Source organism: Medicago sativa, chromosome 4 (assembly GCF_051527215.1).
Source record: "Medicago sativa cultivar Bolivia chromosome 4, Bolivia_mono, whole genome shotgun sequence".
NCBI lineage: Eukaryota > Viridiplantae > Streptophyta > Magnoliopsida > Fabales > Fabaceae > Medicago > Medicago sativa.
The window spans coordinates 61,388,214-61,414,000 of NC_140752.1; the positions used below are offsets into that span (position 1 = coordinate 61,388,214).

General features: G+C 33.4%; 4 protein-coding genes across 7 annotated transcripts; 2 read left to right on the forward strand and 2 right to left on the reverse strand.

Moving 5' to 3' along the window:
- LOC146930419 (protein disulfide isomerase-like 1-4) lies at positions 1 to 4,709 on the forward strand. Its single transcript, XM_085701967.1, has 12 exons — positions 1 to 661; positions 955 to 1,084; positions 1,419 to 1,584; positions 1,682 to 1,800; positions 1,912 to 1,992; positions 3,086 to 3,172; positions 3,279 to 3,353; positions 3,488 to 3,556; positions 3,634 to 3,714; positions 3,803 to 3,937; positions 4,110 to 4,166; positions 4,270 to 4,709. Exons 1-12 carry the CDS (start codon positions 96 to 98, stop codon positions 4,438 to 4,440), a joined length of 1,737 nt encoding a protein of 578 aa, XP_085558093.1. The 5' UTR covers positions 1 to 95; the 3' UTR covers positions 4,441 to 4,709.
- A 1,425-nt stretch (positions 4,710 to 6,134) lies between these two features.
- On the reverse strand, positions 6,135 to 12,832 carry LOC146930420 (DEAD-box ATP-dependent RNA helicase 17-like). Its single transcript, XM_085701969.1, has 10 exons — positions 12,571 to 12,832; positions 12,383 to 12,455; positions 12,014 to 12,123; positions 11,458 to 11,601; positions 10,378 to 10,486; positions 9,917 to 10,266; positions 9,749 to 9,822; positions 8,712 to 9,016; positions 7,743 to 7,989; positions 6,135 to 6,834 (listed from the first exon to the last, which is right to left on the reverse strand). The coding sequence occupies exons 1-10, from the start codon at positions 12,749 to 12,751 to the stop codon at positions 6,583 to 6,585; spliced, it is 1,845 nt and encodes a 614-aa protein (XP_085558095.1). The 5' UTR covers positions 12,752 to 12,832; the 3' UTR covers positions 6,135 to 6,582.
- A 5,079-nt stretch (positions 12,833 to 17,911) lies between these two features.
- LOC146930421 (proline-rich family protein) lies at positions 17,912 to 18,919 on the forward strand. The gene has a single exon (XM_085701974.1). The coding sequence runs from the start codon at positions 18,262 to 18,264 to the stop codon at positions 18,751 to 18,753; it is 492 nt and encodes a 163-aa protein (XP_085558100.1). The 5' UTR covers positions 17,912 to 18,261; the 3' UTR covers positions 18,754 to 18,919.
- A 2,437-nt stretch (positions 18,920 to 21,356) lies between these two features.
- Positions 21,357 to 25,787, reverse strand: LOC146930422 (uncharacterized). 4 transcript variants are annotated; one of them, XM_085701970.1, is made up of 5 exons: positions 25,676 to 25,787; positions 25,169 to 25,409; positions 23,039 to 23,214; positions 22,537 to 22,828; positions 21,357 to 21,810 (listed from the first exon to the last, which is right to left on the reverse strand). In XM_085701970.1, the coding sequence occupies exons 1-5, from the start codon at positions 25,734 to 25,736 to the stop codon at positions 21,744 to 21,746; spliced, it is 837 nt and encodes a 278-aa protein (XP_085558096.1). In that variant the 5' UTR covers positions 25,737 to 25,787; the 3' UTR covers positions 21,357 to 21,743. The 4 variants fall into 4 exon arrangements, with proteins under 4 accessions (XP_085558096.1, XP_085558097.1, XP_085558098.1 ...); XM_085701971.1 differs by having other exon boundaries at positions 25,652 to 25,787; XM_085701972.1 differs by having other exon boundaries at positions 25,169 to 25,417; positions 25,652 to 25,787.

Sequence of the window (25,787 nt, forward strand, 5' to 3'; positions counted from 1 at the left end):
ACTGCTTCTGTCATCACATAGTTACTACTTCAGTCACTAAACGTTAGTCAAAACCCAAACAATCTGAACCCAAATTCCATTTCAGATCAGTCACAATGCTAAACCATAAACGACTCGTCGTTTTCCTCTTCCTCACCACTTTTCTTCTCATTTCTTCATTCTCTTTCACTCTCTCCGAAAAAACCCAAAACGACATCGACGACGATGAAGATCTCAGCTTCCTCGAAGAACCAGAAGACACCACCACCACACACCACAACCACGACCACGCCGATTTCCCAGATCCCGATAACTTCGACGATGACGGCGACGAATTCGGCGATTTCTCCGGTTACGATCCACACTCCGATGAAGACTTCAAGGAACCAGAAGTGGATGAGAAAGATGTTGTCGTTTTGATTGAGCGAAACTTCACTACCGTAATTGAGAACAACCAATTCGTGATGGTTGAATTCTATGCTCCGTGGTGTGGTCATTGTCAAGCTTTGGCGCCGGAGTATGCTGCGGCGGCGACGGAGTTGAAGAAAGATGGTGTTGTTTTGGCTAAGGTGGATGCTTCGGTGGAAAATGAATTGGCTCATGAGTATAATGTTCAGGGTTTTCCTACTGTTTACTTTTTCATTGATGGAGTTCATAAGCCTTACAATGGCCAAAGAACTAAGTACATTTCTTTACTTCAATCCAAGTTTTGATCTTTTGCGTTTTTTCAATTGTGATCATAAATGATAGTGTTTATAATTTATGACGCCGATATGACACTGATACCGGTAATAATCTGAGAAAATGATAGTGATTAAATGTAACTATATTTGTCTGGTGTTGCCTGGACTCTGGACATGCAGTGTCAATTTGAAGTGTCGGTGCTATATAGGTTATAATTAGAGTTTTGCTTTTTTAAATGGTGGGGCATTGATTTTGAAACCGGCTTATGAGTTGCAATTTTGCTGTATGTAGAGAAGCTATAGTGACATGGATAAAGAAGAAGACAGGACCTGGTGTATACAACATAACTACATTGGATGATGCTGAACGCATATTGACTTCTGAAACTAAAGTCGTTTTGGGCTTCCTTGACTCCTTAGTTGTAAGTTTTTGGATTATTGTTTCCCATATTTTATCAAATGCAATTTAGGAGTATAAAGTATTACTTCCGCTTTTTGTGATTTAAATGCCTATTTAGTATAGTTTGATAAATTCATTGCTTTGTTTATATGGATCGTACAAAATAGTTTTGTTGTATATAGTAATAAAAAGATTCACGGTTTTGTTTCCTTTTTAATTAATCCATTATATAGAGACCATTTGCCGTGTTGATTCTCTGGGACTAAAGTAATGAATTTGAAGTTTGATGATTCAGTCTATGAAAGTGTTGGTTGATTGATGAGTCTGATGCCTTCTTTTTCTGTCATAATGTGCAGGGTGCTGAAAGTGACGAGCTAGCTGCAGCATCAAAACTTGAGGATGGTGTCAATTTTTACCAAACCGTGATTCCTAATGTGGCCAAGCTTTTCCATATTGACCCAAATGTCAAGCGCCCTGCTTTGGTCTTGCTCAAGAAAGAGGAGGAGAAACTGAACCATTTTGGTTTGTTTTCTTGTTCCACTCTCTTCCCTCTCTAGAATAACGAAAACACATCAGTTGGCTTTTAATGTTAATTTAATATATTTCATCGTCTCTGCAGATGGCCAATTTGTAAAAGCAGAAATAGCCAACTTTGTATCATCCAACAAGCTTCCGTTGGTCAACGCTTTTACAAGGGAAAGTGCCCCCGTAATTTTTGAAAGTCCAATCAAGAAGCAGGTAATTGCTTATATCTCTTATCGTTTTATATTGTTAATCTAGGAAGAAACTTTCCTTGAAAATGTGATCTTAATAAACCTAACATTGTTGTGTTTTAAACTTGGCTTTTAGTTGTTGCTGTTTGTCACTTCAAATGATACAGCGAAGTTCATTATAGTATTTCAAGAAGCAGCAAAGATTTTCAAAGGGAAGGTATTTTCCTTATAAGCCATTGTTAAAATCTTGTGTTTGTAATCAGATCCTATGGAGTATGTTAAAATCTTGTGTTTGTAATCACTGGGGTTTATTGAAACTAGGTTTTATTAGATTTTAAGTCCTAAGGAGTTCAACGGATAGTACATCATAGAGTTGGTTCTTAAACTAACCACTTTTTAATTTAATATTAAGTTTCCTGTTTCCTGTTTTTCTGTCTCTTTGTTATTTAATATTCTTAAAATGGATGCACCATTTGGTATAATGCTAGTTCAATTTTTTTTTTTTTTTTTTGTTGAGATATTGTTATTGACTGTAATCAGATTTCTTATTATTATCCTCTTTCTATTATTAGCTTTAATATTTATAGGGATATTTGATTTGACTCCACAGTTAAGGATCATGATAGGATCTCAGTACTATTTACTATTTGGATTATTATTCCCCTCATGTATATAAATACTTGTACAAACTTTGTTATTAGTAAGAGCGAAATATTCAGATTCAAGTTTTTTAACAAACCAACATTATTTGAAACCAGCTTAAATTATATAGATTTGTGAATGAGTTTGTATACAATGTTAGTGTAAACTATTTTACACATTCATCTAATCATATCATACCATGTAGTTATCTGTGGAGATGTTTAGGAATAACACGACAAAGTGGCGTCATGGTGTGGTTTGCTTTGATGTTTAGGATGGATGTCTAAAAATATTTTGCACTGGTGTATAGAATGTCATCTCTCTGTGAATTTGCTTTGAATCTGAGTAGTTGTGACTTATGAAATAGTTTTGAATTTTACCAAAATTTCCCTTGATGTACACCTCACTCTACGATTAGCAACAATATCCTTATTTGTAAATCATCAGAATATAGCATTTGATATTGCTTATGCCGAATCTTTGGATATTTCAAATTTGATATATTTCTGTTGTCATGCTCATAATAATCCTCTGCATCATCCCGTAAAAAAAAACTCCTAGGCATCATTTAAAATTTAAGAAAGAATAAATTTTAGTTTCCACACTTCCCCAAAGAATCTTGATTTGCCGACAATGACATATTTCTACTGTACAATGATCCTTTGCAGCTGATCTTTGTTCACGTGGAAATGGATAATGAAGATGTTGGAAAGCCTGTTGCAGATTATTTTGGTCTTTCTGGAAATACTCCCAAAGTAATAATTTTCTTTTCCTTTTGTGTGGATGAGTCTTGAGATTCTTGACATATTATATAATTTAAATTTCAAGAAAATCAAGTAAAAGATGAAACTTTGAATATAGGTACTTGCATTCACAGGAAACGAGGATGGAAGAAAATTTTTGCTTGATGGAGAGGTGACCATTGACAATATTAAGGTACTCTTTTCTCTGTTTCTGCCGAGGCTCTCTTGCATTTTTTTATCATGCTATGGAATATGTAAGAATGTCTTCTCTGCTTTAGCAAATAGAGATTGTGGCTAAGAATTTCAAGTCTTTATGTTTCTATTCAGGCATTTGGGGAAGATTTCCTTGTAGACAAGCTAAAACCTTTTCTCAAGTCAGATCCTATTCCCGAAAGTGTAAGTCATTCTATTTTCGACGTATATCCTGCTTACCATTTTTTGCATCTCTAACACATTTTCTAACTTGATGGCAGAATGATGGTGATGTAAAAATAGTTGTTGGCAATAACTTCGACGAAATTGTCTTGGATGAGTCGAAGGATGTTCTACTTGAGGTATAATTTTGGCCCACCAATTTCAAGTTCTATTTTCTTGTGTGGAGCTTGTTAAGTTGTTTGTGTTAATTAATTGTTATAACATTAGGTTTATGCTCCTTGGTGTGGCCATTGCCAAGCCTTGGAACCAACATACAACAAGCTCGCCAAACATCTTCGTAGCATTGAATCCATTGTAGTAGCCAAGATGGATGGAACAACAAATGAGCATCCTAGGGCAAAGGTAAAACCCAGTATAAACTAGATTTTGGTAGCTTATAATATGTGCTATTCCCATTGTAATTAAAGTGACATGTTAAGTTTTGGATTTTTCATTTAAGCATTACATCAGAAGCCACTGTGGCTTTTGCATGTGTGTGTACATGTGGACTCACCAAGTTTTGTTCACTTTGCAGTCTGATGGGTTCCCTACTCTCCTCTTCTACCCAGCAGGAAAAAAGAGTTCCGACCCTGTAAGTGAATATTAAACGACAACACACAAGTTCTCCATTATATCCCGGTTCTACATAACCTAATTTTATCCGTAGATGATCTAATGGCTCATTGCGTATGCAGATTACTGTTGATGTGGATCGGACAGTGGTGGCTTTTTATAAATTCCTCAAGAAACATGCATCAATCCCATTCCAACTCCAGAAACCAACCTCAACTTCTAAAACCGATAGTGCGAATTCTGACGTCAAGGAGAGTCAGAGTAGCAGCACAGACGTGAAGGATGAATTGTGAGAGTTAAAGGAAACTTCTATTTATAAAGAGGTATGGTTTAGACAGATGATAAGAGTAAAGTGATTAGCTGCTCAGCAAAGAAAGTTGCAGTGGTTGAGTTAGAAAAAATGTCTATTTTCCCTTGCCAGGCCAAAGACAAATAGAAAAGAAAAGGGAAGTGGAAAAATGATGTTGATGTTTACTTGTGTATTAGTTTCTTCAGCTTTAAATGTTTTTGTATTAGAATTTTGTGAGACTGAATTAAAATAGTAGCCCAATATTTTACTTTATCAGCGGTTTATTTATTTTTCGTATTAGATTATTTGGTTACTTTTTTCCTTAGTTTAAGCTTGATTTCCTTAGTTTAAGCTTGATAGTTGATAAAACTTTCTTAAGTAGGTAGATAAATATTATTTATTTTTTATTTTTAAAAAACGTACCATTGGAAATTATGTTTGGCTGGTGAATGTCACATTTACAGTACACAACTTTATCAGAAGCATTCCTTGATCACTCCTATAATGTCAACTTCTCCCTCCATTGCTTCTCCAACCCTTGTCGTCTCCCATTTAAAATGACATAATCCTCTTCCGACTTCATCCGCTGCTTGTTCCTCCTTGCCCCTGTCAATTTGCACACAAACCAAATCCCTAGTCAAAAAGATCGAAACTACTCTCTTATATAATGCGCACACCGATGTTCTTGGCTGTCTCTTCAGTGTTTTTTGTTGATTTTGTTTGATTTGTCTATGTTGGTACGCTTTATGTGCCTTCCTTTTGCACACGCAGCCCCTTATTATTCCCCCTCTTATTTGCCTCAGCAACACCCTTATCCTAGGGATCTAAGCTATAAGCTTCCAGCAAATAACACAACACAACACCACTGAAGTATTGCGCACATCCCCGACCACATCAAAGACCATGCATAAGACTGGCTTTAGTGCCACTGCCACCACTTCGAGGGCCTTCATTGCCCAATGATGAGATTTACCCATAAAGTTAGCAAGGCATACGATATTTGAATCTTATAAATTGTAGGGACTTCAAAAGAAAGAGGAGTTGGTACCAAAATATAAGAGCAAGAGTTAGATAGGGGTAAGATAGTAATGTTTACAATTCACATTGAGCAGAGGTAGTCATGTTAAAAGTGGTGCACTTTAAATATGGCCATCATATATATTATGTACGGTAGTCCTTTTAAAAGCGGTTCTCCTTAAATATGGCCATATACGGTTGTGCTGATTTATTCTGGTCTTGGTAAGTTTGTGTGATGGCAAGTATTCTTTCTCTTTCAATTTGTATTATGAATTATATCGTAAAATACTCACACCGGTTCTATTTATAAGAGGAATGCTAGTGATACTCTTTTCTGTAAATCTCACTTTTTCATTGCATGAATTCAATGTATGACCCGCAACTTTGTGAAACCAATTTCCAAAATAAGGAACCCCGCTATTAAATTCATGCAATGAAACCAACATGAATAGTGATATGAATAGTCACTTTTCAACACTTTCTTTAAATTCACTCTTACACTCATTATGACCCTATTACACTCATTGACTAATCCAATGACACTTTCCATAACTGAAAGAGAAACTAAATTAATCATAAACGTATTTAAAGACAAAGCAACAACAATGGTGCTTTTAAAATGAAACGTATTTGATGAAGAAGCTAAAATCCTAACATGTTTGTAGAACTGTTTCCCTACTCTTTCTGACTTTCAACCACTCATATTTGATGGTCGTAATAATACTTCCAACATTATTGTGCAAATAACTTAGCAAAACAAAACAAAATTCCAAGTAACACCACAACCATAACTAAATGAAATTACAATACCGTACCATCCACATATCATTCTTGTGTTTAGATAAGTCGTCTACACAATGTGGCACACTTTCAAAAATCTGTTCTTGAGAAGAATCTCTTTCATTGAAACCAACATGTTTTTAAGGACGCCTGAAGAAACAGACATGTTGTATGTCAGTGTCATTCTTGTCTATCGATGAATTTGAAGGCCTTTAGCGCTATGCTATTACTTGATCTCAGGTCACTAAAGAGAGCACTTTGTTGACACAATGACGTAGATTCTGGTAGTCATCATTTGACACCATTTGCTTCATCAAACTTGCACTATAAGCCACTTTCATGGTCTGCATTATGTCACACGCCGTGCAACTTTTCTCTTATTCGATGGCCCATTTTTCTTCTCAAATCTCTTTCTCTTCTTAGTTTGGTTTTGGAAAGACTTTCCAACTAAGGAGGGTGTTTGTTTCAATGCAAAGCTTTTTGCTACGTGCCCTAAGTGAAGTTTCTTAACCATAAATATTCTTTTCAGCTCCCCACGATGCGCTGTGTATGCACGGACCCAAGAGCAAAATGCTCTCTTGGCAAGTTCTTCCATTTTGGGCTGACAATGACAAAGCAAGAATTGGTTTGTGAATACAAAGAAGAAACAAAAATCCATTTTAGGATCATATTGTTATCAACCTGTTTGGATGAACAGCTTAATTAAACATGTATAGCATAGACACTTCTCATCTTAGTGCTTATTTATAAGCTAACTCTATAACAAAAGATAAAATAAGGTTAACTAATTTTATATAAGCTATAAGCTGCTTTCATAAGTTATTCTATAGAGCTTATGGATATATGTTGAAAACAGTTGATGAACATGTATGGCATAAGCTGTTTCCTAAACAGTTTCACAAGAGCTCATATGAGTAGATGAGCTAAAATAATCTAATCCAAATACTATGAAAAATATTAATGTTCAGTGAAAAATCACAAGGAATAAACAAGCCACTAAAACAATGTAACAAAAACAAAAACAAGCCACTAAAACTGGAGATGGAAGGAAAATAAATAAATATATATATGTGTGTGAGTGTGTGCGCGCGCGCGTGTGAGCAGATCAAAATGATTACATTCTTCAACTTCAGTGCATGCATGATTGATATATTAAGAATAAGGAATATCCCTCTCCCTTTCTTCACTAACCTCCCATTTCCCTCCACTCAAGAACTCCCAAACACAGAAGAAAGGGAAAATTAGGCATTTTTATTTTGATTATCACTTGTTTGTAAGATCAATTGCTTATCAGATCTTTTAAATAAAAAAATTAAAAATTGCTTAGCAGATGCAATAAACCAACATGAAATGTTTCATAGTTTTTAGAAGTTATAAACTCTACACAAATTCCAACGATGATTCCAAATTTAACTTCGATGACATGTTATCCGACTAAAAGAGGATAAAAAAAAAGTTAGATACAATTTCACAAATGTAGAATTCAATAAGATTAGCAATGAGGATCACCTTGGACGAGATGCAGGACTCAAGTGCCTTCTGGAGACACAAGATCCATGGATGCATGTCTATGAAAACAGATTTCTTTATGTTGTTCTTTTGTGCTGACATTGGGAAACTATCCAACACTTTGAGAAGAGGGTACTCTGCCAGTGAGACACCATGTTTCTGCAAGTCTGGTAAATAGTCTATTTCAGATGGTTGCAGAAATAACAATGACTCTCCTCTTTCACCAAGTCGAGCAGTTCTTCCAACTCTGCGTCATGATTTAACGATAGACCATTAATAAGATAGCCTTTCAAATCATATGGGAATATTATGATTTTTCACAAACTGGGATATCGAAGACATTTTCGAATCTACTAGATGAGATATCTAGTGTAGCAAGCCCCGTTTACTCACGTTTGTTAAAATCAAAGCGAGCACCTTTACGATTCTAGAAATATAATATGTTTGGATAAACAGCATAAAGGCGTCCGAGTGCTCAGTTGGTATGGACAATGCATAATAATATGCAAGGTCCGGGGTTCAAACCCCGGCCACTACCCAAAAAAACAGCATAAAGGCAACCGATGAGGATAATGATGGAAATGTTTTACATTTACTTTTTAGCCATTAAATCTTGATACAATTTACTTTTTATCAGCACCGCATTTTAATATTCTAGCCAATATAAACTAGTAATTATCTGTCGAAGTCTAACTTCTATTAAATTATTGACTTGGATATGTAATCTGGAGTTTAAATCATATACAAATATTTCAACAAGTGAAAATGAATATTTGAAAGGAATATTTTAATAATATCATGTGACAATTTCCTAGTCCTATTTAATTTACAGTAAATGAACCAATTTTTTTTTAAGATTATATAAACTGGTCCTAGCATTTGTATTCGGATTACAATAGGAAGAACAGAAAGAATCAATAATTGGAACATACACCCTAACCAAAGAAAAACAGAAGATAAATTAGGTACCTGTGCACATATTCAGTGGCTTCTCCGGGAGAATCATATTGTATGATGCATCTAACATTTGGAAAATCTAAGCCTCTGGCAGAAACATCAGTAGACAAAAGAAGTGCAGATTTCTCAGTTTTAAAGGCCTGAAAACTGGTTGTCCTGTCCTCCTGTTGCATGTTACCATGTAGCCTAAGAGTTTTGCATCCAAGAAACATTGTTCTGTTCCCTTCTTCGGTTTGTGGAAAGGATGAAAAAAGGAATTCGGTTAACAATGAGTAGTGAAAGTCCACTGCGTCACATGTTGAAAAGAATAGCACAACCTGTGGAGTCAATAGATGAATGATGTGACTTATAAGGAAGGCATAGTATTTTGAAACAAATGTGATTAATGGCAAATGTCGGTCCATGGAAAGAAACTAAAAATCTGGCATAAAAATATAGCAGATTGCATCAATTTCCAGACAGAAGCATGACAGCAAAAATAAAATAAAGGCAGTGCTACAAAACAAGTCCTTTAACTTGATTTAAAACTTCAAACATGTCGTTTATCTTTTTTTTGTCAAATTAGTTCTTTATCTATAAAAATGTTTATGCCGTTGAACCAACTTTCATTTTTACTTCACTTATGATACAAATTTGATCACATTATCATTGTATTGAATGATACATTATAGAAAATGTTTCGCCACTCAGAACCAAATTAGACTCTCGTTGACAATAACGAGGGCATAACCTTAGATTATATTGATTTTGATGGACTAGATATTGTAACAGTCATTACGATGTAATTTAGACGTTGTCTTGATGAATTGAAGATGTCACTTACCTTTTTGAACGGTTAAGTAAAACTTTTTGTACATGCATAGATGAAAAATGAATTTGGTGCAACATCGTTCACATTTTTAAAAATAAAGGACTAATTTGACGAGATAACATGATTTGTGACATTCATTTCATCATATACCTATTGACAAGCAATAATTTAAGCAATAAAAACAATTGAATAATATACAGAGTGCAAAATCTACTAATTTCAAGCATCAAAGCCTTGCCTTCTGTGAAGGTTCCCTTTCAAAAAGATGCTTTAGAATAGAAAGAAGTATAGCAAGCCGTGATCCACAAGGCACTGCATAATAATCCAATTAGGTATGCATGATCTTAAAACATTATACTAAAGTAGAAAGCTTGCAGAAGAAATTTATAATCACTTTATCGCATACCCTTTATGTATCTCTGAATTAACTGTTCGGGCACTTTAAAAGGTCCTACGGCTGGTACTTTACTGGAATGTGTCTCTTCATTGTCTTCATCGCAATCTGAATTATCAAATCTAATTCTTGACGTTGGTTCCATTATTTTATCATCAATACCAATCATAACTGGATCCTCTAAGCTAATTTTAGCAAGGTTGTTTACTTTCTCATTTAAGGTCGCTGATAAAAGCAGGTTTTGTCTTTGAAATTTAGAGGGTCTTGAAACTCCATTCTCTTGATCATCGTGCCCTGTCTTCATTGAACCTAAAAGATTTAGTATTTCTTGTATCTCTTTTCCAAATCCTAATTCCAAAATACTGCAAAACGAAAAGACAAACATGTCAGGTAAAGATGCACTGAGAAAACAGTATCAAGTTACTATGCATAGATAATGTAATTTCTACTGCAGCAATAGATGAAAACCATACCGATCAGCTTCATCGAAAATTATCCAGCGCAAATTTGTGTACACGAATGATGATGTGTTCTTCAAGTGATCTAAAAGGCGCCCAGGAGTTGCAATAAGAATTGATATGCCTATATAGGAATCACAGAGGTTAAAAATTCGTCAATATTTGTCGTTGTGCCATTTCCTTTAGGTGATAGATAAATTTTCTTTTAAACATACTAATGTATGTAAACATTGTTGAATCCGAGATCCTACATACAATTGGCAAAGGGTACTAAAAATCACACACCGTGGAATCGTAACAAGGATTATAAGATCCTAAAAATTTCATATATAATCATACGTTAAGAAAAAGCCTATAATTGAATCATTACAAGCAATTGATTAAATACCCATAATCTCACAAATTAACAGCTTAACAGCTTAAGCCAAAGTTTAATCAACTTGACAACTCTAAAAACAAAATAAGAAATTTTTGGCAAGCGACAAGGCATAAACCAAACAGCTCACACAACTGCATGATGAAATTCAACATTCACCACAACCAAACACCCGGAAACTGACGCAATCAGCGTCAGCTTATGCAGAGAAAAGACAGCAACCACTTGTACAATGGGAGGGATACAAAGGAACTAGCATCAAAGACTGGAACTGTGGAAGGATTTGCAAGTCAAGGAGGAGAATAATGACAGACTTGAGCTTTTGGTTGAAGGTCAATAAACAAGAGTTTACAGTTCCAGAAGCAGGACTCTGTATATTCGCGAAATCCGAACCAACTCAACAAGTATGCACAGAAGTCCCAAGCAATTTCACTAGATTGTGTTATAGCACAATACAAGGATCGCTGACGAACTAAAAAATCAGAAAATGTTCTAGCACGGTATTGGGATTGCGGATGCGCAGAAAAATCATAAAATTGAACTATCTTATCATAATTTTAACTACCTAGAAGGATACTATGACACTAATTTTTCTACTATAATTTCATTTCCCGTTTTCGACAACATTCCTGGTTTAATTTTTGAACAACTAATAAAGAACATATTTCAAAGATAAAGTCAGACGATGAGTATTGATGATGAATAAACATGATTTCTACCTTTGCGCAGCCTGGCTTTCTCCTTTGATCTACTTTCACCACCCATAATGTATCCTGGAACAATCCAATGAAACCGGTGCAGTAACTTCTGAAGAATTTCATGAACCTGCAAACATAACTCACGCGTTGGTACAAGAACCAACGCTATTGCCAATAAACTAATTAAATTTGTGAAATTGATAAATATTTTCACACACTAAAACAGTGATATTGATAGGTTAGTTAGATTAAACTTTCGTGAATACAGTTTTACATGTGTTTCTGATGATGAATTATCTTGAATGTTGAACACAAGAATTAATTTGTTTTCACTTAACGGTTTCAGCTTTTCAATTATTGGATAATTTAAGGTTATCATAGTAAAAATTTGTTTTGGTTATCTAGTCAGTTGTCACCGTATCCAAAGTAACATGACAAAACCAATACTAAGTAGTGTAACCTATTATCTATCTCAACTCTCAAACAATAGAAGCTGAACAAATAGGTGAATATGTAAATAATGAAAAACAATGACACAATGGTACTAAATAGTGTTGAAAGCAAAAACAACACACACCAAATGTTCCATCAGAGCGCTGAATTCTCTTATCATAACTCTGCAAGTGATGAATTATCGGAGCCAGGTATGCAATAGTCTTCCCTGTGCCCGTAGCAGCATTAACCAATCTAAATTTTCTCATTAAAGAATCCAATTAAACAAAAAACCCAACAAGTTATAGCATGAAGTAACATCATAATCCCTCCATTTCAAATCATTAATAGTTTAAGGTTTTTACACACCTATTAAGAAATCATTTAACAAATGTATGTTTATTCCAATATAAACCTTAATATTATCATTAATTATTTTATAAATGAGTTTAATAGATATGCACTGACAGTGTAAAACACATTTTATTGTTTAGAAACAAAATAAAAAGGATACGCATGACGACCAGAGAGAACAACAGGAATAGCTTGAGCTTGAATCAACGTTGGAGCTTCAAAACCCATTCTTTCTGTTCCAAAATAAATAAACAAACAAAAAGATTAAAACTTTGGATAATTGAAGCTTGCCCATGAAGTGAATTATGATTTAAAACACAAAAATTGAAGAAAGAAAGAAAGAGTTACCACGAAGTTGGTCACATAAGGTTTGGTGAAGACCAAGGCTAGAAAAGGAACAGGAAGCAAAAACGTTGTTGTTATTGTCTCCTTTGTTGGTTCCATTATCGTGAATAGTAGTTTTCTTCTTCATCTCTTTTTCATTGCTTTTCGCCACTTTGCCTTTGGTCTTCTTGTTCATCGTCGCCATTCTACTTTGCGATGTGAAATAGACCTATACTCTGTTCGGTAAAGGAAAGAAAGAAGTAGTTGAGAAAAAAAGGTGTAGAGTAAAAATAGATGCGGCAAATAGAATGGGGTTTATTGTATTGTTTAGGGTTTAGAAAAATACATAGTACTAACTTAATTGCTGCCTAATTCTATTTGCGGTGGTGTAAAAAAATCATTTTTTTATTAACCTTGTCGATAATCGATGTTGTTTGGTTAATCGTCTTTTTCTCTTTTAAGTAGTCGTTGGAAATTCAACTTTTTAAAGTGAAAAGTGGAGTGTTTAACGTTCGAACTATGACTCCTGTATATATTATGTAATGTTATTAACAATTGAGTTCATTCACGAAGTCTATGTGTTAGGTTAATCGTCTTCATAAGAGTATTTTTTTTTGTATTACAAAGAGGATCGAAGCTCGGGAAAAGAGAACTACATAACTACCAAACGAGTGGTAACAATCCTCAAAACGTCAGTAACTACCAAGTTACATGTCTCAAAAATCATCATATTGAACCCCAAAGAGTACCCAAGATTAGCTAGAGCATCAACACATTAATTTACTTCTCGATATGAATGATGCACCACTACCTCCCACTCCATCTCCAAAAGACGACGAATCTTCATAACCAACGACCTACCACAATGACTGCCCCATCCTCCTTTAGAAAACATTTGCACCACCACCGACGAATCAGCATGTTACTCCACAACTGAAAAGCTTAGTCTTCTAGCATACTTCAAGCCCTCGTAACCCCCCCCCCCCCCCCCCCCCAACCAACTCTGCCATATAAGCACCACACCTACACGAACCAACACCTTTAGTAAAACCACCAATCTACTTCCCATCACTACCTATAATAACACCTCCACATCCTCCAATCTCACCCATCTTGCTTGCGCCATCTGTATTCAACTTTACGCACCCTATAGGTGGCTGCTTCCACCCAACTAGAACTACTTCCTTAGTAAGTTTGTTGCTACTTTAAAAGCCTTCACAACCTTATTGTATTCATGCACATACTTTAAAACTTGTTGCACATGCAGACCAAGTCTCACAAAATTCTAATCGCGATATTCTTTATTCCTCCAATTCAATAACAAGGACACGATATGACCCAAAAGTCTTTCCATTTGATAGAAGTCTTTAAGAGAGTTCAAATTCAAGATCTTGCAACAATGATTAATTCTTCATTAATATTTATAAAATGATATGTGTGTTAGAAATTTAGATCTAAACAAAACAGATTTCAATAATTATGAATCAATAACGGAAGCAAAATAAAACATTGAACATGATTATGAACGGATCTACGACATTTTTTATTTATCGAGGATATTAAGAATTAGGATATTATGAATACCTAGATAAAGCTTTCATGACAGCTCTCTCAACAACAATGATAAATAGAGAAGAGGTGTGGTGATCTGAAACATACAACATAGGTTAGCGACAGTTGATTTGGTTCTTTCTCAACCGGTATTTTTATGCCTCTAGTTCTCTTCAGATGGGGAGAAGAGAGAGTTTTGTCGTGTACGATGTATTTGGGACCATAGCTTCTTTTATATTGAATGATCATTGAGGTTTCCCATTATTTTGTTAATGGGTAATCCGGACATCCACTCATTGAGCCAATATCAATTAATTAAATATTTAATTAATTATTTAATTAAAAATGTAATAACCTTATTACTTAATTCGATCACTAATCAATTAATATCAATTAATTAAATATTTAATTAATTATTTAATTAAAAATGTAATAACCTTATTACTTAATTCGATCACTAATCAATTAAAACCCTAAATTGATAAATAACTAATATAATTATATAAAGATATTTGCTCATATAATATAATGACATAGAAATATAATTAAATAACAAAATATTTCAAAAATGTGATCCTAAATTACAAAAAGAGAAATATATGAAAAATAGTTGAGAAAGATGCGGACTTTTTTTTTTCTTTCTCTTTTTACTTGTGTACTGAATGAGAAAATACAGAAGTAATATTATTTTAAAAATGACAGTATTATTCCTAGACTTCAAAATAATAACATTTATTAATTTATATTTATTTATTCTTTAAATAACATTTATTAATTTATATTTATTTATTCTTTAGAAAGGAAATATAAGTTTGTTTTTTTTAAGCAAAGAAATAGAAGTTTGTTGATTATTTTATTGTTTGCATAGTTTCGTAATTTAATTTTAGAAGTTTATACTTTATAGTAGGGCTGAGCAAGTCAACCGAACCCGCCCAAGACCCGAACTATCCGAGCCAACCGTGGGTATCACGGGGCGGGTTAACACGGGTGTCGGGTTAAAAATGAGGAAAATTTGGGTTTACGTGGGAATGAAAACGAAACAAGAGGGAAAAATGAAACGAGGGAAAGATGGTGGTAAACAAGAAAGAAGGAAAGAAAGGAAAAAAGAAAAAAGAAAAAATATAAGTATTGAGTAACAGAGTATGATGTCATATTTGTGTTTGTATTTTTGTGTTTACTTATCATTCCTGTTGAACCAATTAACAACAATCAATGCATCGATTTTAAATACTCCTACAAATCATTAAAAAAATATTAATTTTATCCATTTTTTCCTCAAAAAAAAAATTAATTTTATCCATTTTACCAATTAACTTTTTACAACAGTTTTCCCTATCACTTTCAACTTTCCCGAATTCAGTAAGTAATAAAAAGTTTTTTAGTTTGAATTTTTTTCGAATGACTTAGTTTAATATTTCTGATGCACGTTTTGTAAACTGGAATACTATCTCCGGTTTTGACTCAAATTGCAGGAAAACTTATATTAAGATTGGTTTAGTGTTTTTTAAATAGATATGGAGTATGGATATGCTTGATTATGCAATAAAGACCACTCATACATAGGTACACCACGAATGCATGCCATTCACAACTACACATATCCCTTCCTTTACTAAAACATTTATATTTCAATCTAGTTTTTTTTTTGTTAATCTTGGTTATTAGGGGAAGAGGGTCATGATAATCCAGACTTTAGTTAAGAGATAAGTAAAGTTTCTGATCAAAAGTTGTTCCATACAAAAATCAAATTTATGTTTTTCTAAACGATTCTTTCTTTTTATGAAGCTCGTTTAATCACAAAAATTCAATTGATCAATTATATATTTCAATCTATTCTATTATATCATGTCACACCATCATTTACTGCATCTGCTTTTTATAAAATATAATGATGATTTTCTCCCGAGTAGGAAAATCTAATCAAATAATTTTATTTGGCAGCCGTAGTGGTACACAGTCATTTTATGATTGCACATTCCAAAAATATAGCAAAGGGTTTATTTACGAAGTAATGCCATCCTAAATAAAAGGCATGGAAAAAAAAAAAGTGAGTAACGTGAGAGACAATTTCATTATCTATTTTTAGGGCCGGGCTTTGTAAGGCCTAAACCTGCCCTACTTCAAACATTATTGACCTGACCTTTTTAAAGACTTGATGAAGCCTGAAAGTCTATTTAAAAGTCTACTTTATGCTAAGGTCTCGTAACACATATAAGCCTACTCTTAAATAGGCCAAAACTCATTAAGGCCTAAAACACACAAATATGTTTGTTACTAAATAATGAATTCTTACGAAGGTCTAATCACACCAATATATCAGCTACTAAATAACCAATCATACGAATGCTTGTGTTTATGAAGAAAAACTTCAAAAATATCAATAATGAATGATATATTATATATGAAAAGCCTAATAGGCCGGCTGATGAGCCTAATATGCTTTTTTGCAAGCCTTAGTCTGACCTGTTTAATTAAATAGACCTTATAAAAAGCTTGAGTCTGACCTTGTTAATAAACGAGCTGGGCCGAGTTAAGCTTTAAATAGACTAGGTCGTAGGCCCTGTGGACGGCCTGACCTATTCCCACCCCTATCTATTTCTATCTTCTTTCTTTATCCGATATTTGATAATGATAGTACAACTTAACAATTTGCATGGAAATTACTATTTTCTGAGAGGAATACATGGCAATTGCTATTATTGTCTCGCATCTTTTAAGTAATTAATGATTTGTTCAGCAAATTGTATAAGTCTAGATAGTAAAAAATTGAGAAAAATATGAGGCCTAAGATCACGAATGGCCTCATGGGTTACATTAGGATGCTGATCATATGAGATGGTTGGATATGAGGGAGGATGGCGTTGCTACTCTCCTAGGATTGATATACATATAAGACCTTCGACATTAAGTTAGTAAGACTTTACTATAAGACCTTCAATGTTAAGTTAGTGAGACTTTAGAGAACCAATGGTTTGATGGTTGAATACGTTTTTATAGATGAGGTGTAGACTTTACTATAGTAAGGTCTTATAGTAGTAAATAAGACCTTCAACATTAAGTTAGTGAGGTTTAATGGTGATGAGAAAACAATAATTTTTGTGACACAGTAATTTTTGTACTTGCCTACTTGGACTATGAACCTTTGCGAATTAAGCCTTGACATAATCCAAGAAGAAAACTAAACAAGTCAAATAATTGAACATGAACCAACACTATCTATTGTTCATTTACTTTTTTTTAGGAATATTGTTCATTTATTTGAATAGTTTGACAGTATTTTTTTTCAAATATAAATATTTTTTTTTATATAAAGAAGGACTTGAGTCCAAAAAACGACCAACACCTTGTTAAAAAAGGAGTGTCAAACCCAAAAACATCATTCAACAACTAATACAAACAATCAAGAGAAACATTTTGAAGATGATCCACTTCAACGAAGCGGATACCCATGAACAATGTTTACCAATACTTCCTCCGACTATATTTATATGTAAACAATACATTTTTAAATACATTAAATAACTAATGTATTTGACTTTGATATAGACCAAATACATTAGTTATTGAATGAATCTAAAAAATTATTTTTTTAGATATAAATATGACTGGAGGGAGTAATTCCTGGTAAATAATTTAAACCGGTTGAATCATAATCGATAAATGTTATCATATAATTGGGTTAAATGCGAATATTCATCAACAATAGTAGCATATTTTTTTTTCTTCTTTCTTTTGATGTATTTGAGATCATAAGCTTAAATGTGAATATTCATAACTGGAACATGGCTATCAAGTATCAAACCATAGTCCATAAACGATAATTAATTAGTCACAGCTGTGTCAAGCTGCACACACAAGTGCATTCCATTTCCAACTTCACGTTCACTCTCTCACTATTCACGAAACTTCCAACTTTCCGCAAAACTACGTTTACTTTCCAAATTTCACACACCCCCCAATCCACGTGTCACACATCCGCGTCACTTCACAATAATCACAACCAATCACAGCCATCCATTTCATCCTCATATAATTTCTTCACCCTATATAAACTCCCACCACCTTTCATTTCTCTCTTATCACCACCATTTTTTCAGATCCAACTTCATTCTTCGTAACCGTTTTTTTCAACTCAATTTCAGATCCAACCATTCAAATTCATCAATGGCGTTCAATTCTTCAGTTTCAATTGCAAGATTCTCTCTTGTTTTCCTTCTTCTTTCTTTCGTAGTCAACATCGCTTCATCTGCTGATTCTCCGGCTCCGTCGCCGTCGCCGGCGACGAATTCATCGGTAAATTCTCCTTCTCCAACTCCGATTCCGACTCCTTCTCCGGCAAAATCACCGCCAGCGCCAACTCCAACTCCGTCTCCTCATTCCGATTCACCACCAGCACCTTCACCAGAGAATTCTCCTTCTTCTTCTCCTTCACCATCGCCGGATGTGGCGGATGATAACGGAGTAAACCACACTGGCATCGGCGAAGATGGAAAATCGTCCGGTGGAGGAATGAGTTCCGGTAAAAAGGCAGGGATAGCGGTTGGAGTGATTGCGGCGGTAGGTGTGGTTGCATTGGGAGCGATGGTGGTGAAGAAGCGTAGACAGAATATTCAGAGATCTGAGTATGGATACACAGCAAGAAGAGAACTTCTGTAAAAGATTCGATTTGATTTGAATGTATGAGTTTATGCCAAAGATTATACAATTTTATTAGAAGTAATTAGCAGCATTCATTCGTATACTGTTCTAGATTTTTGATTATGATTACTATTGATTTTTTTGCAATAATCTGTTAATGATTGAGATTGGGATAGACTTTGAAGATTTGATATTGTTACTTCGTTTTAAGATTTTGAAAAATTATCCATTGGAGTCAACTATAGTCATGAATCTTAATTACTCTGAATCCCATATCATTGTGCTCTGTATTTTGCTACTAGTATTTTAATTTCACTATTGTAAATGCTTTAAATTTATTCCATTCATCTTGATAAAACAATAATTTCCATGCGTGATGCTCTTTTTTTTTCAAAACAAAAACAGTTAATTTGGTAAAAAAAATTCAATTAATTTAATCAACATTGTCATTGTAATACTATTGAGCATCCTTGAGACACTCTTCAAAGACGTTAAGTTAAAAGATTTTATAAAATTTTGTGTATTTGTGTATTCAATGTATTGAAAATTATAATATTGTATTTTTTAAACTAATAGTAATTTTTTAATTAGAGAAATGCTAATGAATGTTTTTGGAGCACTTATTATATATCTACTATTAATTATTTTTACCATTAACTTGTAATAAATAACTTTGAGATGCAATTAATTGAATTTATTTTTTTGAAGGGAAAATTAATTTGAATTTTATTAGAAGTCAAACGTCACATCCACACAAAAAAGTCAAATGTCACACAATGATATTTAATCTTTTATTTTTAGAAGGGAACTCAATGATATTTAATGTGAGATGATTATTTTACCACATAGTAATGTCATTGCATTAATTCTTGTAAAAAAAAGTCTCACATGTATTTAACTTTCTAAAAAAAGAAAACTGATTCTATTTAAAAGCAATTGTATAAAAAAGTGGCAAATTAATCCAATTTTTTTCAAACATAATTCAAATTAATACTAGTATTCAAATATAAAAAATAAACACAAATGATAATTTAGTTGTAATATCACAAAATAGATGCATGAACTACACCACCAATAGTGTGCTAAGCAGAATTGAACCTAGATGCTCCCTTACAAACTCAGCTGGTCAGCTATCTATTTTTTAGTTAATGGTTAATGTTGAAAACATTGTCTTCATAGCATAATCAATTATATTTGAGAAAATTGAAAAATGTCAATCAATTAGTATGTTTATATAATTACTTTTATCTCTTCCAAAATTGGATTCAAACATGCATGTGATTGTCATTGTTCAAGTTACATGCGGTCATTAATAGGGGCAAAGCAAAGTACTCTATACTCTCTGCCTCCTTGGTTGGTTTGTATCCATAATGCAGTTGCTTGCAGAGTCTAATGACCCAGCTTTATTTGGTAGTTGTGTTGAAATTAAATTCCTTATACTGCTTTTGGAACATGCGCTAATTGTCAAGAGTAGAACAGAACAGTGTATTTTTTTTTTTTCAATTTTGGATGGATCACACTTATTTTAAAGGTGTATAATTGATTTTAATATGATTTCGTTTCTAAGAAGATTTAATTTTACCTTTAAAATTTATTCTAAATAGAAATTATGATTTGTAACTTTTAACTTTGAACATAATTTTTAAACGTAAATCTATTTCAACACTCATTTTTACGAGTGTCTAGTCTAAAGAAAAACTTCCCATCCAACCCACTTTTGACTAAAATCAATTTTACAAAATAAATTGTTTCAAAATCAATCTTTATCACCACATTAAAGATATACACTTTTACAGCATAACACGACAGTGATCATTGGCCAATCAAATTTCAATCAAACCAACTGTCCTTTTGAAAACAATTTATTTCTTCCATTGTGTTTGTGTACTTTCTTGAAGACAAAATTAGGTTCTGCCACAGGATTGAGATGACACTTACTCCTGCAACAGCTTCTTTTAATCCTAATCTGATCAATCCAATTTAAAATCTTTCTTCATGCGTTAAACTATGTACGTATACTGTTGTTCTATTTGTCAATTAGTTGTCAAAAATAAGTCGTTATAATACTAATAAAATGTAGTACAAGAGATACATAGAGTCCCTTGACTATTTGATCATAATTTCGATTTTTATCAAAGCGTATGTAATAACATATACTTAGAGAGGTGAACTATTTGAACAGATCTCAATAACTTCCAGATTAGTTTTTACAATTGTGTGCAAATAATACCTTAGCTTAAACAAAACAAAAAGTTATAGGAAAATTGAGCATCAAAGAAGGAAGATGGTTTTTCAAACAAAAGGAGATGAGTAACAAACACTAGTTGACAGCTTCACTAGTTGAAAACAAAATTAATGTTTAAAGTCATTATAATCAAATCAGCTTTACAAAAGATTATAATTTTGTTTCTTTCTAGAAATAGAAAATAACGTCTGATATTTTAAAAACTATTAAAGAAGTAACATGCTTCTTTAATCATATAGAGATGAGATGGGCTCTATTAAAAGTAAATTTTTGACAAACAAGTAACATATTTCATGATGCACAAGTAACATGATAAAGCATCCAAATCCTGTGGTTTCCTTATGTGCCTAAGATGTCACAACAAATACAGCAGTAATCCACTAATTCATAATGTGCTTTTACCAACCAAATGTATTTTATCAACCGTAGCACAAGTTCTATCATTTTCATTTACTAAGATAAATAAGATAATTATCACTTAGTAACATGTTAGGTTCTCAAAAACCTAATTTCACTATTACAGAATATAATGAGCTTTTAAAACTTCGTGCAACCCAGACCACATGTGTCTGTTTCAAACATTGTCAAATGTGGGTTCGTGCACCCCCCAAAGATCCTATGGTATAACTTATACACTTCATGGAAAGAAATTAGCTTGGAGATATTTCCTCTCATGTCCAAGCAAAAGAATTGATTTTTGCAAGCGAAAAATACCTAGAACGTGGCACTGCAAATGGATCACAAGAATCACAACTGATTTAATTTAAGTATGTCGCACTTCCTCAACAAAAGCATGTTTCTCCAAGATGGCAACAGTCTCTTCCTTCGCGCTGTAAATTGAAAGCGAACAAGGACACAATCAATGAATTTTAATGAAATAGAAAATTCATATCTGTAAAATATCAAATGTACGTTATAATCCAAAAACTGTTTCTTCCAAACAAGTAACCTAAATTATCTATCGTACGGCTCACATGTAGTTTTGACCCATAAAAGTAAGCAATCACTTTGGCCCTGAATGTATGAAGCGTTGTCATTATAGTCCTTGAATGCATCGAAATTGCAAACACATCCACACGTATCTCTTCTATTAGTCATTTTGGTCATCGAGTATGTTTTTAAGTAGTCAATTTAATCCTTGAATGTGTTTTTCGTTGGTTAATCCATAAAATAACTAACAAAAGAGGAACTAGGGATGTGTTTGCAATTTCAATACGTTTAGGGACCATAGTGACAACGCCTCAAACATTCAAGGACCAAAATGGTTGTTTGCTTTATAAAATTATTTCAAACTTCAAAGGCTTCAAAATTATGATGACCGTGTTTCATATGCATTTTGCACATACAAGGTAACCTAAGTGGGAGATGAATCCAGTATCATTCAGTTTTAGATATCCATGGTGAAATATTAGAACATCAAAATCTTACACCTACCACCATCCTATATTAGATATATGAAGATTATGTAAAAGAAACATATTTTAGCATCTGCATCAGACATATCTGTACAGTCCAATCTTTAAACAATGCAGCAAAAATAAGTGTAGAGAGGTTACCTTCCAGGTCTAAGTATCTTGTATTTGTATGGTGTACTGAGATCCACAACAGTGGAACCTGCACGACCAGATGGAAGCAAACCACCATCATAAACAGAAGCACAGTGCTCCCATAGTTTTTCAAAATCTTTGATGCAAACACTACTTGGTTGTCCACTTAGATTTGCACTGGTAAGGGCCAAAGCAGTTCCTGAACCGCGGGCAATGAGCCTAATGAAATTGCAATCTGGCACTCTAACTCCTATACTATCGAATCCTGGGTTCAGAGATTGTTCAAGCGCACTTGACTCACCTGTAACATTCAAGCATACAATCATATATTACACGGGATCTTTACAATGAAATCAAAGGTTCACAGAAGAAATGCTGTACAAAGGGATTGAAGAAATAGGACTATTGTTGCTTTAAACAAGTTTTGTGAATCATCTGATTAAAATATATGCTTTCCCTAAATTCATTTTCCATTACACTCACACACAAAAACAACAGATGGCATTCAAACCTCGTCTTAGTACAACTGTGACAGGCCCTGGTAGGAGGGAATCAAGCAGACCATGAGGTAAATGATCAGTGAGGGCAAAGCGATTTATGTCTGATACATCACCAACACAAATAGCTAGCGGGCTTGTATGTTTACGATCTTTAATCTCATAAATCCTGTTAATTGCTTCCAATGAGCTGCCAACATGTTCCACAGGTAACAAGCAATTATTAATCATTCAGAAAGCAATTGAATCATAATAGGTCTAAATATATGGAGACTATGCAGTACAAATGAGATTTTAAAAGTACTGGTTAATCACATACAAGTGAGACTAGCTTTATATTCGATTACTGAAATTATTTTGTAAATCACTTGGTTGATAGTTTGCTGGAAAATAGTATATTCATCCTAACAACCTAAATGGTTTAATAAACAATCGACTTTTAGATAAGTCTTGAAAAATGTAGGGAAAAAAATCATTTGAAAGCCTCCATTGACCTTTATATCCATACATCCCAGAGGATAAAACAAGCAAAGTTCCGGTATATAACTGTCTCTTAATGCCATTATTTCAAACATTAACAATAACAACCACCCCCTGTTTATTGAGCAAAGTTGCTTAAAATGTGCGGCTAAGTTTGGATTCACTTAACCTCAATCAAGGAAAAACATTAGTTTAAAGAGATTCTTAACTACACCATAAAATCATCTTTTAACAGCAAACATTTTCTCTTGTGTACACTAATGCTATTGAAAGGTTTGTTAACAAAATCAGCAGATGGCTCAACAATTGATTTTCAGTAACATAAAATGCTTTAAAATCAACTTTGAAAAAACATAAATTATTGAACAATAATTTCCCACAAAGAATGTCATATTCTCTAGACGAGTATCATATTCTAAAAAATCACTGGATTTTTCACTTGACTGTGATTAACGATGATATTCGAAAGAGAAACTAAAGAAGATTAGTATCATTTTTTTTTTTTTTTTTACAAACAACGATGGATACATATAGACGCAGAGGATTCATGGAAATGCTTAGAAAAACAGTAAAATTAGTTTATATAGAATCTGATCATCACCCTAAAAAAAATCTGATAAAGAATCTCAGAATATTCTTCAAAATGAATTCACAAGACATATGCATACACATCTGGAGAAGCATTCAGATATAAAAAAAGAAAAGAAAATAAAGACCCCGAAATGCAGTCGAACTGTGAAGAAATCATTAAACACAAAATAGACAAATACATTCTGCAAATCGTCGAAAACAAATTAACCATCAATTAAAATCAATTAACTGTTCGGCTTTCATCAGTGTTTGAAACCAACAGACTATAAAGCAACCACACCGGTTTAAACCTGTATAACAACATTGATATGCCTATAGGCTAAAGTTGAACCCAATTATTTCAAAAACCAACAATAATGTAACTTTGCATAGCTTTTCTTCTGCCCTATATCACACATTACTGCTGTCTTGTTTAAGTTTTTAGTAATTATCAAATATTGCTTATCAAATATCTTTATTACTCTAATGCCATTTAAGTTTCCACGCTACTGTTCCCACCCAAACAACCAAGCATTTTGACAATGCAGTGAAGTTTCTACTCACTGTTTTATCCGATGCTATGATTCAGTTCAGCCTACTTGCTTAGTTCTCGCAACCATATCAAAACTATTCTCGCAACCATACCAATTTATTTTCCTTTCAACTGCATGCGAAAATGGGTTAATGTGGTCAAGCATTATAGGCATTTGGTTTGAAGAGTATCTAGTATTTCACTAACTTTTCAATAGAATGCAAAATGGGTTATTAACTAGGAAAGTGAAAGTGTACTGCAATATCCACTTCACCTGTTTAATTCATTCTCAAACCAGTGTTTAATTTTATCATTTCAGTTGCAGATTCTAAGTGAACTTGTTTTCAGTTGCAGATTTTAAGCTAAGGTTCATTTAGTTATTATATATGGTTATTTTAGGAGCTTGATAGGTATATAATTTCTTATTAATTTAAATCATATTTTGTGTTTATAAAATGCATATATAATAGGAAGTATGTTAAAAGAATCATAAACAATTTCAATGCTATATAGGGAATAAGTTTTAAGCACGAATTAATTAAAATTAAAATAGCATACATACCAAGCATCACAAGCAAATCCATATAGTGTATCAGTGGGAACTGCAATGACCTTTCCAGCTTTCAAAGCTTCAACTGCCTCTGCAGCATAAGCATCTGTTGCAGGATGAACCACACCAGTTTTAACATCAAGACCCAAGTCACATCTTTCCATACTCCAAGCCATGTTTTTGGAGAAACCCCTTCTAATTCTTTGATTTTGATTCTGTTGCAAACGTTGAATTTGTGCCAATCTACACACACCTGAAATACTATGCCATTGGTTCAGTAAATTCCATCAACAACAAAAGACAACAACACAGCAATAACAATATCTTAAGAACGACCCATCTCAAAATTCCATGAAAGGAATGATTTTGAAGCATGAAATTAAAGTGGGTACGTGTAAAAAAAGTTAGAATATGAGAAATTTGGTGAATTTGGAATAACCCACCAAGTGTTTGATAAAATGTTGAAAAGAAAGAGAAGGAGAAAAAGAGACTGACAGTGGTTGTGTGACTAAAGTGCACCTCGTAAGAATGAAGTGTTGACTAGAAACCGTCCTTGTTGTATGGACGATACGTTCATCATCAGTGTTCTGTTCGCAACTGCCTTGTGCTTTTACTAAACATTAAACAACCC

Coding starts and splice junctions, on each gene's coding strand:
- LOC146930420 (XM_085701969.1), bottom strand. CDS start 12,751: ATGGCGACGATGAACAAGAAGACCAAAGGCAAAGTGGCGAAAAGCAAT. Junction 12,124..12,382: donor GTTCTCTCTGGTCGTCATGC/GTATCCTTTTTA, acceptor GAGAAAATTTAG/ATTGGTTAATGCTGCTACGG. Junction 10,487..11,457: donor GAAAGCCAGGCTGCGCAAAG/GTAGAAATCATG, acceptor ATTCCTATATAG/GCATATCAATTCTTATTGCA.
- LOC146930422 (XM_085701970.1), bottom strand. CDS start 25,736: ATGATGAACGTATCGTCCATACAACAAGGACGGTTTCTAGTCAACACT. Junction 25,410..25,675: donor CAACACTTCATTCTTACGAG/GTGCACTTTAGT, acceptor ATAGTATTTCAG/GTGTGTGTAGATTGGCACAA. Junction 21,811..22,536: donor AAGATACTTAGACCTGGAAG/GTAACCTCTCTA, acceptor TTCAATTTACAG/CGCGAAGGAAGAGACTGTTG.
- LOC146930419 (XM_085701967.1), top strand. CDS start 96: ATGCTAAACCATAAACGACTCGTCGTTTTCCTCTTCCTCACCACTTTT. Junction 1,585..1,681: donor GGAGAAACTGAACCATTTTG/GTTTGTTTTCTT, acceptor TCGTCTCTGCAG/ATGGCCAATTTGTAAAAGCA. Junction 1,993..3,085: donor CAAAGATTTTCAAAGGGAAG/GTATTTTCCTTA, acceptor GATCCTTTGCAG/CTGATCTTTGTTCACGTGGA.
- LOC146930421 (XM_085701974.1), top strand. CDS start 18,262: ATGGCGTTCAATTCTTCAGTTTCAATTGCAAGATTCTCTCTTGTTTTC.